This window comes from Carassius gibelio, chromosome A2 (assembly GCF_023724105.1).
Source record: "Carassius gibelio isolate Cgi1373 ecotype wild population from Czech Republic chromosome A2, carGib1.2-hapl.c, whole genome shotgun sequence".
In the NCBI taxonomy this organism is placed as follows: domain Eukaryota; kingdom Metazoa; phylum Chordata; class Actinopteri; order Cypriniformes; family Cyprinidae; genus Carassius; species Carassius gibelio.
Window position 1 is genome coordinate 25,673,125 of NC_068372.1, and position 16,465 is coordinate 25,689,589.

Genomic DNA, 16,465 nt, shown 5'->3' on the forward strand with positions numbered 1-16,465 from the left:
GGACCGGACAGTTTTAGCAATGTGGTCTGAGAAAGTCAGCTGATCATCAAACATAACACTCCAAGGTTTCTGGTTGATGTGTCTAACTGGATGGTGAAATTGTGATGAAACTATGGGTTTGCTGGAACCACAAGCAGTTCAGTCTTGGCAAGGTTGAGTTGAAGGTGATGGTCCATCATGGAATGAGAGGTAGAGTTGAGTGTCATCAGCATAGCAGTGGTATGAAAAGCCATGTTTCTGAATGTCAGAACCTAATGATGCCATGTAGACAGAGAAGTGGTCCAAGAACTGAGCCCTGAGGCACCCCAGTAGATAGATGTTGCAACTTTGACACCTCTCCAAGATACCTTGAAGGATCTGTTAGGTAAGACTCAAACCACTGGAGTGCGGTTCCTGAGATGGCTTTTGTCAGTAGGGTTGACAGGAATATCTGGTTAACTGTGTCAAAAGCAACGGACAGATCAAACAAGATAAGTACTGAAGATTTGGATTCCACTCTTGCCAGTCTTAGAGCTTCAACAACTGAAAGCAGTCTCAGTTAAATGTCCACTTCTGAAGCCAGATTGGTTGCTGTCAAGGAGGTTGTTCTGTGTGATAAAGGTAGAGGCTTGGTTGAACACAACTCGTTCAAGTGTTTTTGCAATGAAAGGAAGAAGGAAAATTGGTCTGTAGTTCTCTAAAAGAGATGGGTCGAAGGTGTATACTGTACACACACATGATAATTATGGAATACCTGTATAATTTGTGATCTGAATTCTATAAATTTAAATTTAAATTTGTTGGTGTGTGAACCATATTTAACTATTTTATTTTTAAATTTACTTAGTTTTGTAAGTTTATTACTTGAAAAATCACAAAACAATTTTTAAAAGTAAAACAGGGATTAATTTCTATAGAAAATTGAATTCAAGAGAATAAACAACTTTTATAAACATTCGTTAGAAGATCAACATGTTTCACAAGGTTAAGCACGTCCTTTTAGGCCTACTGACAATTTGTTTACAGCTATTTAGCTAAATAGATAATGAATAGAAAACATTTCAAAACCTTTTTTGTAGCATAATCATGAAATGTGCATCTGTTTTAATTCTACAACAAATAAGAAATCTTTCAGCTGCTTTTTCAAACATTTTACTGTCCATAAACGTTAGATTCAGAGCATATATTTTTTATTGACGCACTAGCAAACAGAAGCAGCATTCGTGCAGCCTAGTTATTCACATGGTTATTCATTCATCTGCATCACTGATAGTTGTTCAGGTCATTCTTTCAGTGCACAAAAAAACACACAAGGGATCAGATTTTTTTATTGACATTTTTCTGAAATTATTTAAACTTGAGATTTTTCTTTTTACAAGACATTTTACAGAAAACCAAAGTTAGAAAGGTTAAAGATAAAATAAAAGTAAAAAATAATTAGACTTTTTAATAGAGTTTGAAGAGAGAACGGTTACCTAGACCTGTACCAATACAGGTGTACAATACATACAACATGGGAATTGCCCAATATTTAAACAGTTTAATGGCAGGTACCATGTGGCAGCTCGACATTTATTCTGAGATGCATAAAAAGCATCTGTCTGCAGGCTAACAGACATATTTCCCACAAGCACTCACGATTATATAGCTTTTCCTGGCATTCCCAATAAGAGCTCCTCTTTGGTGTGGGGACGACATGCATAGACATGAAAACTTGAACAGAAAAACATATCCTGTGAGCCTGAGATGTTTATTGTACTTTGACTTGACTTTTCACCTGAAAATGAAGTTTATTTCTCTCTCAAAAACTTCCAAAATCTTTTCTGCCCTCATTGCATCACTTCCCGTAGCCTTAGCACACCAACACCCTGATGGTAAACACTCTTATGAAGAAACAACCACATGAATTCTGCCATGTCAGTCAAATGAAAGTGCAGAAATATTATTAAACATCATTAAACTCTATTACATTTCTGCATCTGACACACAAATAGTCCCAGGGTGCTGCTGCACGGCTCGTCATTACTAACGATGGCGTGACGAACGTGGCTACAATGTTGTTTTTATGTTGTTTTGTTCCCCAAACATGTTGACAGGTTACAGATACATCATCAGACTAAAAAAATACACATGCAAAGGCGTGAAAAACACGCATCTTTCGTAGTCAGCAGAGAGCTAGCTAAATTAACTTACATTTTTTGTATTGACGTCTTTGCGACAATACGGCCGAATGAAAATATTTTTTCCTGTGGGCAGCAGGGGGCAGGAGAGAGCACTGGGGTTTTCTTACCAGCACATACAGGGAATGAGAAGAGGTGGTGGTGGATGAGCATTCATGATAGTTAGAGGAGGATTAGAGAGGTTTGAAGTTAAACTCGGGATGGAGCGATGGGCCTAACTAATGATATGTGTGGAGATGGTCGGGGAAAAAGTGCAACCATAGGAGCTGGCTCTCACTGGACACTGGACTGGTCGTTTAAATACTGGACAGAAGCGAGACAGATAGTTCTCCAGTTACAAGTGAGTGTTAAAATAACCAGCTGTTTGTCAGACAACAGCTTATGTGGACAGAGGTGAGAATTTGACTTAGAGTATCAAGTAACTCTCACAGCGTGTGTTTGAGTGTCTCTGCCAACAGTATCGACATCATTTTGGGTATTTCAGTCACTGCAGTCAGAGCAAAAACACTTTACAACTCTAAGTCAGATTTGAATTTCTGTCACAAACCTATTGGGAAAGCACTTAAAATTGCTTGATGGGACACATAAGATGATTCCATGAGTGTTAGTGTGTGTTGGATGAGATATAAACTAATTTTATGTGACTGTGATGAAATTTTAACTGTGATGAAATGTGTGTGTGTTTGATTCCATGTCTAAAAAATCTTAGCTCTCAGTAAAAGAAGGATGGGGGGAAGGCTACTTTAGGGGACCAGCCTACAAGAAGTGATGTAAAAGCACCAGTAAATCAGATGACAAGAATGGTGAAAGTATAAGGTTTTATAAATGCCATAAGGAAGAGAAATTAGAGAATAGGAAGGCAAGACACAGACAAAAACAGAGTGACAGGCAGTAACACAGAGAAAAATAGAAAGAGAGGGAGGGAATGAGAAAAAAAGACAGTTAATATATAGTTTCCGAAATCATTTTTTAACAAAAGTACAAAGTGTGAAAAAGTGTGCAGCTCAGATTGTGTTCTTGTATAAGATTGCATGTGGGTGCAGATAGAGAAAGAGATGGCAGAGCTATCTGTCACTTAACAAGAGGAAATCTTCACCATTCTGCCATGATTACAGCTCTCACAAACTGTCAGTGTGTGTGTAATGGACGGCCCTCAGTTCTGGGTTTTCTTGTGAATGTACAATTTTTTATTTTTATTTTTTATTAAAAAGACTGTGTCCTAACCAGGTGCAACACGACAACATTCAGGCGACAAGGAGTTTGTCAGACCTCCCTGAAAACAAAAACTGAGTGCATTTTCACCGAACAGATGTACAATATACGACTAGAGTGGGGTTCAAAAGTCCACTCCGAAAATATGGGATTTGCTCTCAGTTAAACCTGGAGAAATCCCAAAAGGTTTTAGGATTTAGGACTTTAAATAAGGACTTAAAATGCTGCACTTTTTGTAGTTTAATAAAAAAGAAACATTGTACACGTGACTTCCTTTGTATAGTAAAATGTTCTTGCTTCCACTTAAGCTCAAGATGCTGTTTGGAATATCTCAAATTGTGCCGGAAAACACGATCATCAAGTAGTTCAAGCAGCTTGAATGCTGCTGTTATTAAAGCAAAATATTAATATCATATTCATTTAAAAAAAAAAAAATTTAGCACATCATCACTCAAATTGTTAAGCTGATTATATATATATATATATATATATAAGCCTGGACATAAAGACAAAACCAAAGGGAGACAATTTATATCTAATTATTATATATATTATGATCACAGCTGCAACAAAATCCATTGAGATTGCATTTGTTGCTTGTAGTTTGTAGCTTTATCATGCCGCACCTAGATTGGACACAGTATTTATTTATTTACTTTTTGAACCACACATTTTATTTAGTTGGAAGTAAAGTGAGACAAACTTCAACCCTCTCCTGTCCTCCTGTTTTTAAAGATTCATCTGTCACTCCTCACCTCCAAAAATCTCCACCACCCCCTCTTTTCATACCAGTCTGTTTCACTTGAGAGCGATTTTGCGCGTGAGTTGAGAAAAGAACGCGGCGGGACTCATTTTAGTTTGCCCTCCCTCTTTCTCCTGTTTAGTGAGCTCTAGCTCAATGGTCATAAGAACCCTGCCCTGCCTGCCCATCCCCGCAGCCTCTTCCTGGGCTTGGGTCTGGGTGGAGGAGGCCCCGCTCAGGAGCTCTAGCTCTCTGCTCCACAATCCCTATTTCTTCTCCCTGCGAGACTCCTGTTTCTTCTTCTCTGATGCTGCCGCCTTCAGCTTGACCGGATCCGCCACAGCCAAAGCCTGGAAAGAGAGACGGAGTGTGGAGAGGGAAGGAGTGAGTCACTACGGGAGGAAAGAGAGAGAGAGAGAGAGCAAGACAGAGAGAGGAATAGAAAGAAAGCAAGAAGGTAACAGAGAGAGGGGTGAAGAAAAAGAAGGGCTTGTGGGTTAGGTGGGAATAGTCAGATGAGTTTAACGGATATGAGGAACCAGAATAAGGGAGGTAGTTTCATTACGGAAGAGAAGAAGAAGAAAAAGAAGAGAGTGAAATGTTAAACGAGTGGTTAGAAGGAGATGAACACCGGGGGAACTTTCGGTATCTGGAAAGGGAGGACAAAACAGGAAGTGGCCAGTTAGGGCGTGATAGCGTGACATCACAGCACCTAAATAAAAGAATCTTTATACAGCTGACCTTTGACCCCTTGGGATGCTGAAACGTGTTTGATTATCTTTTGTTTGTTTGTTTTTTTCATAAAGAAGGTTCACTTCAGATCTGTCAGAAACCTGAAATGGGGCTGCACTATGTAACTCAATTAAAGGTGAAGTGAATACATTTTACAAATAAAATGCTTTGCTTTAACCCAGTTTTACATTAAGTGGGCTTTTTGAAAAGAGAGACATTACATTATGAGTCAAAAGCATAAAAGGGTGGTAGGTGGGTTTTATAAAGATATTGTCAAAAAAAATGTTTTGGCATTAATACAAGTTAAACTGAAATATCACAGATTTGAACTTGTTTTTAACCCCAAATTATTCCTGTAAGTATTCTTTGTGATGTCAAACATAAAAATATGTATCTGTTACTGTTACTTATCTTTTTTTTTACTGCTTTTGTAATCTAAATACTTATGTAAAACTATGCAGCAACTTTCCGCTATGGGATTTTAAAGTCCTGAGATCTTATTTCTAGTCTGCAGCCCATAGACTTTTTATCAACCTGCATTCAGTTCACTGGATACTGGGTAGACTGGGTTTACTGACAGAACCAAGAAAATAAAGAAGTGAAAGAGAAAGACTGAAGATGACAGGAGACGCACACAGAGGAGCACAAATACAGGAGTGTATACTGAAACCAATGACAGAAAAAAGAAAGAAACAAAGAAAGAACATAAACAATGCAAGATTGGAAATCTGCTAGTTTGATCCTGTAAGAGATGAAACGAGTACGAGGAAGGCAGTGGCTTGATTGTACATGATAAAATATATGATTAAAGCAGATACATGATTCAGTCTGACAGCATTTTACTGTCCACCTGTGGAAAGAACAGAGGACAGCAAAAAGGGAGGGCACAGACAGCTAGAGGAGAAAAATCAGTGATATGAAGGAACTGAAGGATAATGGAAAGTGGAAAGTGCACAGAAGAGCTGGAGAAACCCAGAGAACAGAGACAGAGAAAGAAAAGTAAATTGGTATGTAAATGAATGGCATGTTAGCACAGAAAATGATGTATGAGCTCCATTTGACTGCCAGCTCAATGGCACTGATGAGTCCACACACAGGACCATAGAGAAGAGCACAGAGGGATATAGTGTATTCTTACATTTGGCTCACATATCAGTTTTCATTTTCTGCATTGGTTTAACCTTTAAAGGATCGTTACACTGTAGTCTAATGTATATAACTCTCCACATGTATGTTGCATACAATTGCAGTATACTGTATGTTGCAATAACAAACTTGGTGCTTGTATGATTCAAAAATTGTTGTTTAGACATCATTGCTGTATCTCAAATCTCCCCTGCTTCTATTATTGATGAGGTACAGCTACTCTGGTCTAGACATGTACTGTATTACAAGTATGTTTACATGCATTGCGAATGAGGCCTCATAAACTGGCATGCAGACAGGAGCACAAACACCGAGGTAGATGTAGCTTTAATTGGAGTTTTGACTTTCATGAACCTGACAGTTCTTTAGTGCTTTTTTATTATTATATTATATTATATTATATTATATTATATTATATTATATTATATTATATTATATTATATTATATTATATTATATTATATTATATTAATATTTATTTATTACCATTTTATTTTAATATAAAAATAATAATATTACAGTTTAATTTATTATATTTATTATTACTACAATGTATTATTATATTATTTTATCTGGTAGACTTATTTAAGCCTAATATAAGTCTATTTATACAGCAAATTTCAAACACAATGGTAAATCAAAGTGCTTTAAATAAACTGTAATTTATTCCAGTGATGGTAAAGCTGAATTTTCAGCAAAAATTACTCCAGTCTTCAGTGACACATGATCTTTCAGAAATCATTCTAATATGCTGATTTGGTGCTCAGTTATTTCTGGTGCATAAATTATTAATAGTGGTTCTTATCATTACTGGAAACTTTTTTTTTTGTGCAATCTTTTTCCCTAATTAATAATAATAAAAAAAACTTACTGACTTCAAACTTTTAAATTATGTATCACAGTTTCCAAAAGATTAACTATGCAGAACAACTATTTTCAACATTGCTAATAATAAGAAATATTTCTTGAGCACCAAATGAGCATATTAGGGTGGATTTCTGAATAATCATGTGAGTAATGATGCTGAAAATTCAGCTTTGCATCACAGAAATAAATTATATTATAAAATATATTAAAACAATAGAAAAATAGTAATTTTCAACTGTAAAAATATTTAACAATATTACAGTTTTTACTCTATTTTTGATCAAATAAATGTGTGGAAATGTACTGACTTGACTGGTTTTAAAAAAGACCTTGGTCAAAACTAACCACAGACAAAAGAGGGGGAGACCACTGGAGGACAGGAGGTTTTTAAAGAAACGAGCAAGCGTGTGTGTTTGTGAATATGTTCTTGTGTGTGTTTGTGTGCATGTTTAAGGTGGATACAGGTGAGCACTTGCCTGTTTTTGCTGTGTTCCTTCTTTTCCTTTGCCTTTCTTGCCATGTTTACTAAAGGGACAAAAATACAAAAATTGCATGAACAATGTGGCCACCTGGTTGAAAGAGGACTTAACTTGTTATATTTTTGTCCTAAAGTCTCAGCCTCAAACTATTCACAAGATAGTGAGGGTACTTTAAAAAATATATGTTGAATAGTTGTTCAAGGTTGATCAGACAAGCACTTTAAACGCACTAAAGACTAACTATTAACTAGATTTGACAAAGTTTGTAATTTACAAGTAGAATAGCATATTGAGTTACTGTACATTAATACTTAATATTTATGGACAGAGTAAAACTATAATGGACATGCACGTAGAAAGAAAACAAAACAGTGGTGCTTTTAGTCCGGCTATGCAAGAATAGGTGATTTAGTAATCCCCAGTTTGGTTGGGGGTTCTGTCAATGCCTTGCTCATGATGTGTGTGTTTTTGTGTGAGTGTGTGACTGGTGGGGATCTGGGCTGTGTCGTGGTAAGCGTATGCGTGTGAACAGAAGTGTGTGTGTCAAGGCCGGGCAGAGGTTCGGGTCGGGCTTGAGGGAGCAGATGCTCCCAGACTGACCTCATGCTCAAGCTGAACACTCGTCTGGCGACCAGGAAACGCATCAGATAGTAAATTGCCACAATGAGGATCAGCAGTCCCAACACTACGCCAATAATGGCCCCTGTTACCACACCAGCCTGCACTGGAACTGAGAGAAAAATAGACAATATAAAGTGAGAAGTGCTGGAGATTAAACAGCCCCTGTACAGTTTTACTGATCTCTTAGTTGCATTATGTTTTTTCCTTAATGCACCTGTTTTATGTGGTGTGGATTTTTACAGACACGACTATATTACTGAAAATTCCCTCCAAACAACATCAATCAGTGTCCACCTGGAAATGTTCTCATTTCTTCCTCCCAACCAAGCCAGCATATCCCACTAATATGCACGGAGAAGTTAAATTTACTGTTTAAAAGGGACACAAAGAGGAGACCTGTGCAAAGAAGCATTTATTTGATGAATTAGGCTCTGAGTGAGGCATTTGGATTCAACAATGGCTATTTTTCACTGAAATTGTACTTTCAGAAAAAAATGTAAAACCACACAAGAAACCACCGGGGTCTCTGCTTTACTGTTATTTTGTACTTCCATTAGCAGCAAACTTTCATCTTCTGCCATACGATCTCCTAGATTTTGTATGCCACCCTGGTATAAGACGGCCTAAAGGCAAAAAGCAGTCTAGATAGTAACTTCAGCATGAGGTGAAAGCAAAGGAAGAACACAAATGGTTTTCTCTTTTTTTAAGGTGTTTCTCTGAAAAAGAAGTCTTTTTTTGTTTTGTTTTTTCATTTTTTAGTAGTCGATGAAGACAAAAATATGAATGGTGATCTGTTACCCTTCTCAAACACCAGCAGTCGAACACTGGAGGAGTGGCCGACAATGTCAGGTGGGTTCTTGGCGTCACAGGTGAAGGTTCCGTTGTCTGAGAAGTCGAGCTCCTTGATCAGGATAGAGCCATCACGGCGACTGGGGTTCCCCACAAATTCCAGACGGTCCCGGAATGGGCCTTTGTTATCCACATAGGCAACTCCACCTCCGTAGTGGAAAATCTAAATAATGATAGAAAGCTGTTATCGTCCTATATCTCATCATGAAATATGATATGATTACCGTATATCAAATGCACCAATTAAAAAGAAACCAGGGAATATTCACAGCAAAACTACCTACAGTGTAAAATGTTATTTTACAAATCAAAATGTCATTTAAAATTAAATTATATCATGCTTCAATTCACTCTGTTCCATTGTATAGCAAAATTAGATTTTGAACTACTGGAATTTCCTGTGTGAACGAATTCAGAAATGAATGCAGCCAGTTGGCCAACTTAAAGACTTGCACAGCAAGAAGAACTACACCCACAAGAACCTAATGTTTCTTTTTGCATGGTAATTACCTCTACAAACCACATATAATTCCCAAGGGGTGGGCATGTTTTCATACATATATGAGTTACACTACCAGTGCAAACAACTTTTAACAGGTTTAGGGAAATGCAATCACACTACATTATGATTAATAACATTACACACACATATGAGGCTTCTTGCTGTATCTGTAAATTACAATAATTATTAAAAATATGTGAAACTGAAGTAGATGCTCTCAAGCAAGCCCTGCCTTTTTAATTTCCCTTTTTAAATATTCTAGAATATAGACTACAATAAGGCATGCAGTCAAATGAAGTTAAGTGATGCAAAACATTTCTTTTGATCTGGTTAAAATGGACTGGCCTGGGTAAAGAAAGAGAAGCCTGGACATTGTGCCAAATATCTCTTATGTGTTCCATGCTATGGTGTGCTATATGGGTTTAGTTAACAGGTTGAGTTAATTAAAAAAAATAAAAAAGTCATTTAAATTATTGCATAACTCCAGAGCAGAAAAGGTGTAGATGTGTGTTTAAATAGTTTCTGCATGTGTGTTTCTACGCACTGAGATGCCTTCTTTCGCCCCATCTGGACGGTACTGCCACGAGAAGGTTACATCTGGAGAAGTCCAATGCCAAGAAAAGAAAGAGCAGGAGAGTCTGACATCTGAGCCCACCAGCGCATGCTTCTCCCAGCTTGTGTACACAACAATAGCCGTGATCTGAGAGGCTGGAGCAGACAGACACACAGAGTGAGGAAAATTAGCAATATTAGAGATGTGCAATGCAAATAAAAAAAGATAAAAAAAATCTCAAGAGCATCTTTGAAGCTTAAAAAAAGTAAATTTGTCACTAATGATTTATTTTAAATGACGGTCACAGAAATATTAATATAATATTAAAAATATTAAATAAAATTACTTAAATATAAAATGTTAAGTTACTGCAGTTTATTCCTGTAGATTTTTTTCTTGTGCGTTTAAAAAAAAAAAAAAAAAAAATAATAATGAAATACCTGCAGATAACTATAAGAATGTAATGTGCTATTTAAAACAGAAAACATCAGTTAAAATGAAGGAAAGATTCTCTCTATTCTGACTGTGTGATCAGCCGCATCTCTCAAGCATGGCCAGTAAGGTAAGCGACAGGTGCATAAACCACAGGTAAGTCTGAACGTACAATCATTCTCTCATACTGTACAGATGTTGTATGACAATGAGAAGGAGTTCTGCACATTTTCTGGTTAGCGTCAAAGTTAAGTTGTTGCTTTGTTGATACAAAATAATGCAATGCAAGATGGATGAAACGTATTTACCTAGGCTCAAGAGCACCACGGACGTCAGTGCCAGTACAGACAGCATGATCTCCCTCCGATCTCCCCGCAGGTTCAGAGTATGAGGGGTTCCGAGAGAGCGAGGGATGGAGAAAGGAGAAGAGATAGAGGGAAGAAGGGAATGAGACCAGAGGGCATCAAGATGAGACTATTCAGTCCTGGACTTTATACCCAACCACACCCTAAAGTTAAGCCCCGCCTCCACCACCTCATTATCTCTTGCCTTCTCTTTAGCCCCGTCCCTGACACAATAGTCTCTCTCGCTCCCTCTCTCTGTATCCTTCTAAAAGACGCATCGCAGCATCTGTAAAACAAGGAAAGATCTAACTTGAAGAAAAAAACAAGAAAAAAAAAACACTGCAGCAATAAAGCCAATCTCTAAGTGAGTTAGATTATGTTTGGAGTTCAGTGTGTGTGTGTGTCTGTGGTTTAATACTCTGATTCCTCCCTTCTTCTTATGCTGTCATGGTTGAGTACTGTTTGTATGTAATCCTTCCTCTCTTATGCTGATGATTCGGCTCTATAAACAAAAAAATACCCTGAGAAGCCGCTGGGTCTGATACCACAATAAGCTAGGTCTTTTCCATCTCACCTGTCCTGACCCGGTCGCCATCTGCCTGCCACTCACTTTCACCATAACAGAAAGGACGATTGGTTAGAAAGGTGACGGGTGTAATTTATGTGCCGCCAGCATCAAAATAGTTATGCAATATTGTTTTCAAACGGGTTTCCTGACCATTCCCCTGTCTGCCATTAATTGGGCCAAACAGGTTTTCATGCCCCGAATTCAAGACAAATGGTTGAGCTAATGTTGCCAGAGCAATGTTTTGATGTGCCATGGTGTTTACACTATCGGAGGAATTAACCTTCCTTAATTTGCATATAAAACTGGACCAACACTTAATCTTTAAGCCTATAAAGCCTATTATTAAAGTTTATACTTTTTTAGTAAGTAAAACAACTTCTAGTATAACTTATAATTACTGTATATATATTTATACAAAACTCTGATATATATATATATATATATATCTTTTTTTTTTTTTTGCTATTTGGCTATTTTTATAAAGTAAGCATAATATTATTTTTTATATTTTTATTAATATTTCAAGATGAACATTTACTGCACTCAAGCAAATTAGGTTTAACTGATTATATCAGGCCTTGAAGAACATATATTTGTACATCTTTTGATCATCAATATATTGTATTTGCATAATATGTTTTGATCCCACAATGAAAACTACAGAGCTTGAATCATAAAACTAAGCATTTAAATATCAAATGTCATAATATTTAATTTAATCTGCTGTACTGCTCTCAGTTATTTAATCTTAAATCTATTAGTTTTCATCTTCACTTTTTGGCCATATAAAAAACAACATCTGCAAACAACACCAAATTGCATATTTATTAAAAAAATTATAAAAGTATGAGCTCCATATTCTATTAAATTCTATGAGCCATAAAAGCCTGATGTATCAAATATGATTAAAATAAATAATATTTAATGCATCAAAACATTTAAACATCTTATCTATTTTTGTCTTTTAAAATGTCAGGTTAATAGTTAAATTCTGCAATTATTTGCTCACCATCATGTTGTTTTGGTCATCATTTACTTCCATTTTATAGAAAACAAAATGCTCAAAATATATTTTTTCATTGATCACTTAAAATGTCATACAAGTTTTGAATGACATAACAGTGAATAAATTATTACACATTTTTAATTTTTGCATTTATATTTATCCATTTAGCAGGCAGGTTTATCTGAACCCATGACCTTGGCATTGCCTGTGCTTAACTCTATCCCTTTATCAACTATATCCCATTAACAACAAACAAGTTGAATGCATGTTGACAACAATATCACATCACGGAGAAAAGAAAGACAGGGCAAGAGAGCAAGAAAGACAGCGAGAGAGAGAAAGTCACCTCTTCACCCTGTTTCTCCTCTCGCTGCCCTTTCACCAGGACACATTTATGAGATGAGACAAAGACATCTCTTTCTTCATCTTTCTTTTTTTTCCATTTCTCCCTCTCTTCAGATTCCTCTCCTCTGCTGACGACTTCCAGACACAACAATACAAAGAGAGAGACAGACAGAAAGACATGGGGTGAGCGGGTGGGCCTAATTTAGAGATGCTTTCGTTCTCTTCCACCATCGCTCTGTCTGTAGACAAAGGTTTGCATTCTCTTCCTCCTCCAGTCTCTCACCCACTCCTCTTATTCCAGTAAAATGGCATTAAAATGGATAGAACATATTAGAGAGGGAGATATAAACATGAGTTGAAATGAAGACACTGGCATAGTGGTTTAATAAAAGGGACAATTCTGAAGGAGAATCTGGCAACTTTTATGCTCAAGTTTCCTTCATAACCAGCAAAACCACATTAGTTGAGCAGCTCAACTGATTTATTACATTCAGCAGCAAAGCTTATCCTACTGGATTTTTTTTATTATTAAATTAAATTTAAAATCTGTTTTAAAAATAATCTTATTAGTTTTAGATACACTACCATTGAAAAATTTAGGGTCAGTACAATATTTGCATTTGAAAGAAGTTTCTTATGCTCACCAAGGCTGCATTTATTTGATCAAAAAATAATTATAGAAATATATTTGCATTTTAAAATAAGTGTTTTCTATTTGAATATATTTTTAAATTTAATTTATTCCTGGGATGTAAAGCTACATTTTGAGCATAAAAAACAGTAATATTGTAAAAAATAAAATAAATATTCTTACAATTTAAAATAAGTGTTTTCTATTTGAATATATTATTACATGTAATTTATTCCTGGGATGTAATGCTGCATTTTGAGCATAAAAATAACGGTAATATTGTAAAAAAAATAAAATAGATATATTTATAATTTAAATTAAGTGTTTTCAATATGAATATATTTTTACATCTAATTTATTCCTGGGATGTAAAGCTACATTTTGAGCATCATTACTCAAGTCTCCAGTGTCCCATAATCCTTCAGAAATTATTCTAATATGCTGATTTGCCACTCTTTCTTTTTATTATAAATGCTGAAAACAGTTATGCTGCTTAATATTATTGTGGAAACCATAATTCTTTTTTTACGGGATATGAAAAGAAGCTTCAAAAGAACGGAATTCATTTGAATATATATGTAATGTATGTGTGTGCTTTTGTAAAAATGTAAAAGTGTCACTTTTAATCATTTTAATGTGTCCAAGCTGAATAAAAGTAACAATTTCTTTCAAAATATCTGAGCCAAGACCTTTCAGCAGTAGTGTAAATATCAAAGTATCACTAAAATATGGTACAGTAGTTCAATATGAGTTTATAGAGGAATAACTAGTTTGACAGTTTACCACTTCCTTATAAGCAAACTAATAGGCTAGATAATGAAGTAAAAATAAACATATGCACTTTATAAATGCAATTATAAAGTTTACTGTTTATTGTGACAGTTTACTCAACTTGAGAATTATAATAATACACACTGGTCAGTACATCTGCTCACAAAAGCAGCCGAATATGACGTTCAGGTTGGTTTCCAAGGTTACGGGTCCCTTCGCCCCTTCTTTTTCCAGTTCAGATCTACAGGGACTGTGAACCTTATTAGACATTTCAGCAAATATGCCAGTTTTTTGGAACCCTGAGGGAGAGACAACTAAAAACAAACAGACAAATAAGAATACGCAACTCAAAGATGAGAATGCATAAACAAGGCAATGCAATCGAGTTTACGCTAAGGCAAGTATATTAGACATGTTGGTTGCATATGGATGGAAATCAAAGAGCATGACCACACTGACATTGGGTTTGACTTTGACAGCAAGACCAATCAAAATGCACCATCAGCTGAATCCCAAATGCGAGCAACTGGAACACACTGTCTTGAGTGACAGCTGTAGAATGAGCACAGGGAAAGAAAGACAGGCTGGTGGAAAACCTGCAAAAATAAGAAAATTGAGAAAAGATAAGAGAAGACTCTGTATGTGTGTGACACACAATGCAAAAAAGCAGCAGCGTATACATGAGAATTAACCACTGAAGTGTAGACTAATGTGAAATGGAATTTCTACTTTATACACTGATGAAAGTATCTTTACAAATAACTAAAAATATGCAAAAACACCTTAAAGAGTTGGCTGGGAGCTTTGAAAGGAAAACCACTGCTTTGTATATTAGTTAGTGTTATCCATATCCACATGCTGTGCTAATAATGTCTGTGTTTTAACAATTTCAAACTGGATAAAATGACATCAGAGAATATTTTAATACCTAAACTGTAATATAGCCTATTCTATTTTATTTATATCATCACCCTTATATATCCCAAAAAAGACACATACAGTCCAAAGCAAAAACACAAAACATCCAAAAAAACGTAAAGCTGTCTGACATCAAAAAGATGCCTGACACAACAAAAGTGACAAATAAAATTAAATGCCTTTAGCTATTGTTATATATTAGGAAGGGGGTCATATATTATAATATATATTTAGTGGTCCTTGACAATGAAAGTTAGAAAAAGCAATTGTTTAACACACCAAAGTTTAAGACAATGTTCACAGTCGGGCCACTGATATATCACACACATCCACTAACAATAAACAGAGTGCAGTCTCACAATGCATACATTGTCCTAAAAGAGCCTCAAAACAAATGCTGACTATTTTGGGCCAAAGCTAACCCAGAGTACAAAAAAAAAAAAGCATACAGAAATCAGTTTATTAAAGCATGACAAATTATTAAAACTTTAAAATTAAAATGGAAAATATAAGAATTCAAATCTTAAAAACAATTGTATCTAATGGTGATACTAAAACTGACTTTTTATACAATGCTTTAATATTTTATTTCTACAAAAATGCAACTTCTTTTGACATAATTGGTGTTCTAACAATTATATAATGCAGTTATATAATTTAAGTGTGGTTTAGCCAAAGACTATAGAAAGGGACTCGAATACCATGCAGTGTACATTATATATCTGATGACATTAGGCCTATAGGTCACCGAATAGACATCCACCGCAAAGGACAACTTAAAACTGACGTCTGACGACATCAAACCCAAGCCATGGACTGTGGCAGCAACACACACACACACGCACACACACACGCCTAGTGGCTACAGAGCAGACATTCAGCTGGGTCACATCGGGACAAAGAAGCGATCTGTCTTTTCTTCCTCCCTCAGCTCTTGTTCTCACATGGCAGGGATGTCACAGGCAGCACCAAAACAAGGGATGCAGGGAAAGAGAGACGAAGAGATGCAGAGGGTTATAACATGGAGAACAAAAGCATTGTTTGGAATCAAAGATGAGTTATTGTTTTGAGAAACTGTGTGCTTGAGTAGGAATGGGGAGAGAGAGAAAAAGAGAAATTCAGGGCTGGTATGGTGTTATCCTTTCTCTCTGGCCCTTGTCAATGGGGGGGGGGGGGGGGGGGGGGGACAGAGAACAGGCCTCGTTTGACTCATTTCACCGATTTTTGTGAGCTTAAACACTCTCAGGGAGTGATTGTGACTGTTTGCTGATAAGTTAGTATGACACACACGCGGTCCTCTGGGTGGAGAGCGGTTTATTTACCCTGAGGAAACAGAGTCTGGCAGCGAAACCTTTGAGCTCTGGCACACACATATTCTGGTCCATACTCAAGAAATTCAAGCCTAGAAGAGATAGTTAAAACAAGACTGAAAATGGTCATTTACTCTCCCTCAAGTGGTTCCAAACATGTATGTTCTTTTTTGGATCATAAAAGGAATAACGATGAAGACTCTGGTCGCTTTCGAGCATACAATTACAGTGAACAGGTACCGGGGCTTTCAAGCTTCAAAAAGGACAGATGAAATCAGC

At 36.2% G+C, this 16,465-nt stretch overlaps 1 protein-coding gene across 3 annotated transcripts; it reads right to left on the reverse strand.

Moving 5' to 3' along the window:
- Positions 1-1,291: 1,291 nt before the first annotated feature.
- Positions 1,292-10,770, reverse strand: LOC127935043 (myelin protein P0). Of its 3 annotated transcripts, none has more exons than XM_052532644.1 (6): positions 10,602-10,770; positions 9,853-10,016; positions 8,756-8,969; positions 7,937-8,066; positions 7,334-7,382; positions 1,292-2,915 (listed from the first exon to the last, which is right to left on the reverse strand). In XM_052532644.1, exons 1-6 carry the CDS (start codon positions 10,645-10,647, stop codon positions 2,898-2,900), a joined length of 621 nt encoding a protein of 206 aa, XP_052388604.1. In that variant the 5' UTR covers positions 10,648-10,770; the 3' UTR covers positions 1,292-2,897. The 3 variants fall into 3 exon arrangements, with proteins under 3 accessions (XP_052388604.1, XP_052388589.1, XP_052388598.1); XM_052532629.1 differs by lacking the exon at positions 1,292-2,915 and adding an exon at positions 3,341-4,463; XM_052532638.1 differs by lacking the exon at positions 1,292-2,915 and adding an exon at positions 4,479-4,762.
- Positions 10,771-16,465: the final 5,695 nt, after the last annotated feature.

What these genes read in the sequence shown, in the direction of transcription:
- LOC127935043 (XM_052532629.1), bottom strand. Translation starts at nt 10,647, where the DNA reads ATGCTGTCTGTACTGGCACTGACGTCCGTGGTGCTCTTGAGCCTAG. An exon ending in GGGCGAAAGAAGGCATCTCA is followed by an intron (nt 8,970 to 9,852) that starts GTGCGTAGAAAC and finishes ATCATTATTTAG; the next exon opens with ATTTTCCACTACGGAGGTGG. An exon ending in ACTGCTGGTGTTTGAGAAGG is followed by an intron (nt 8,067 to 8,755) that starts GTAACAGATCAC and finishes TTTTTCTCTCAG; the next exon opens with TTCCAGTGCAGGCTGGTGTG.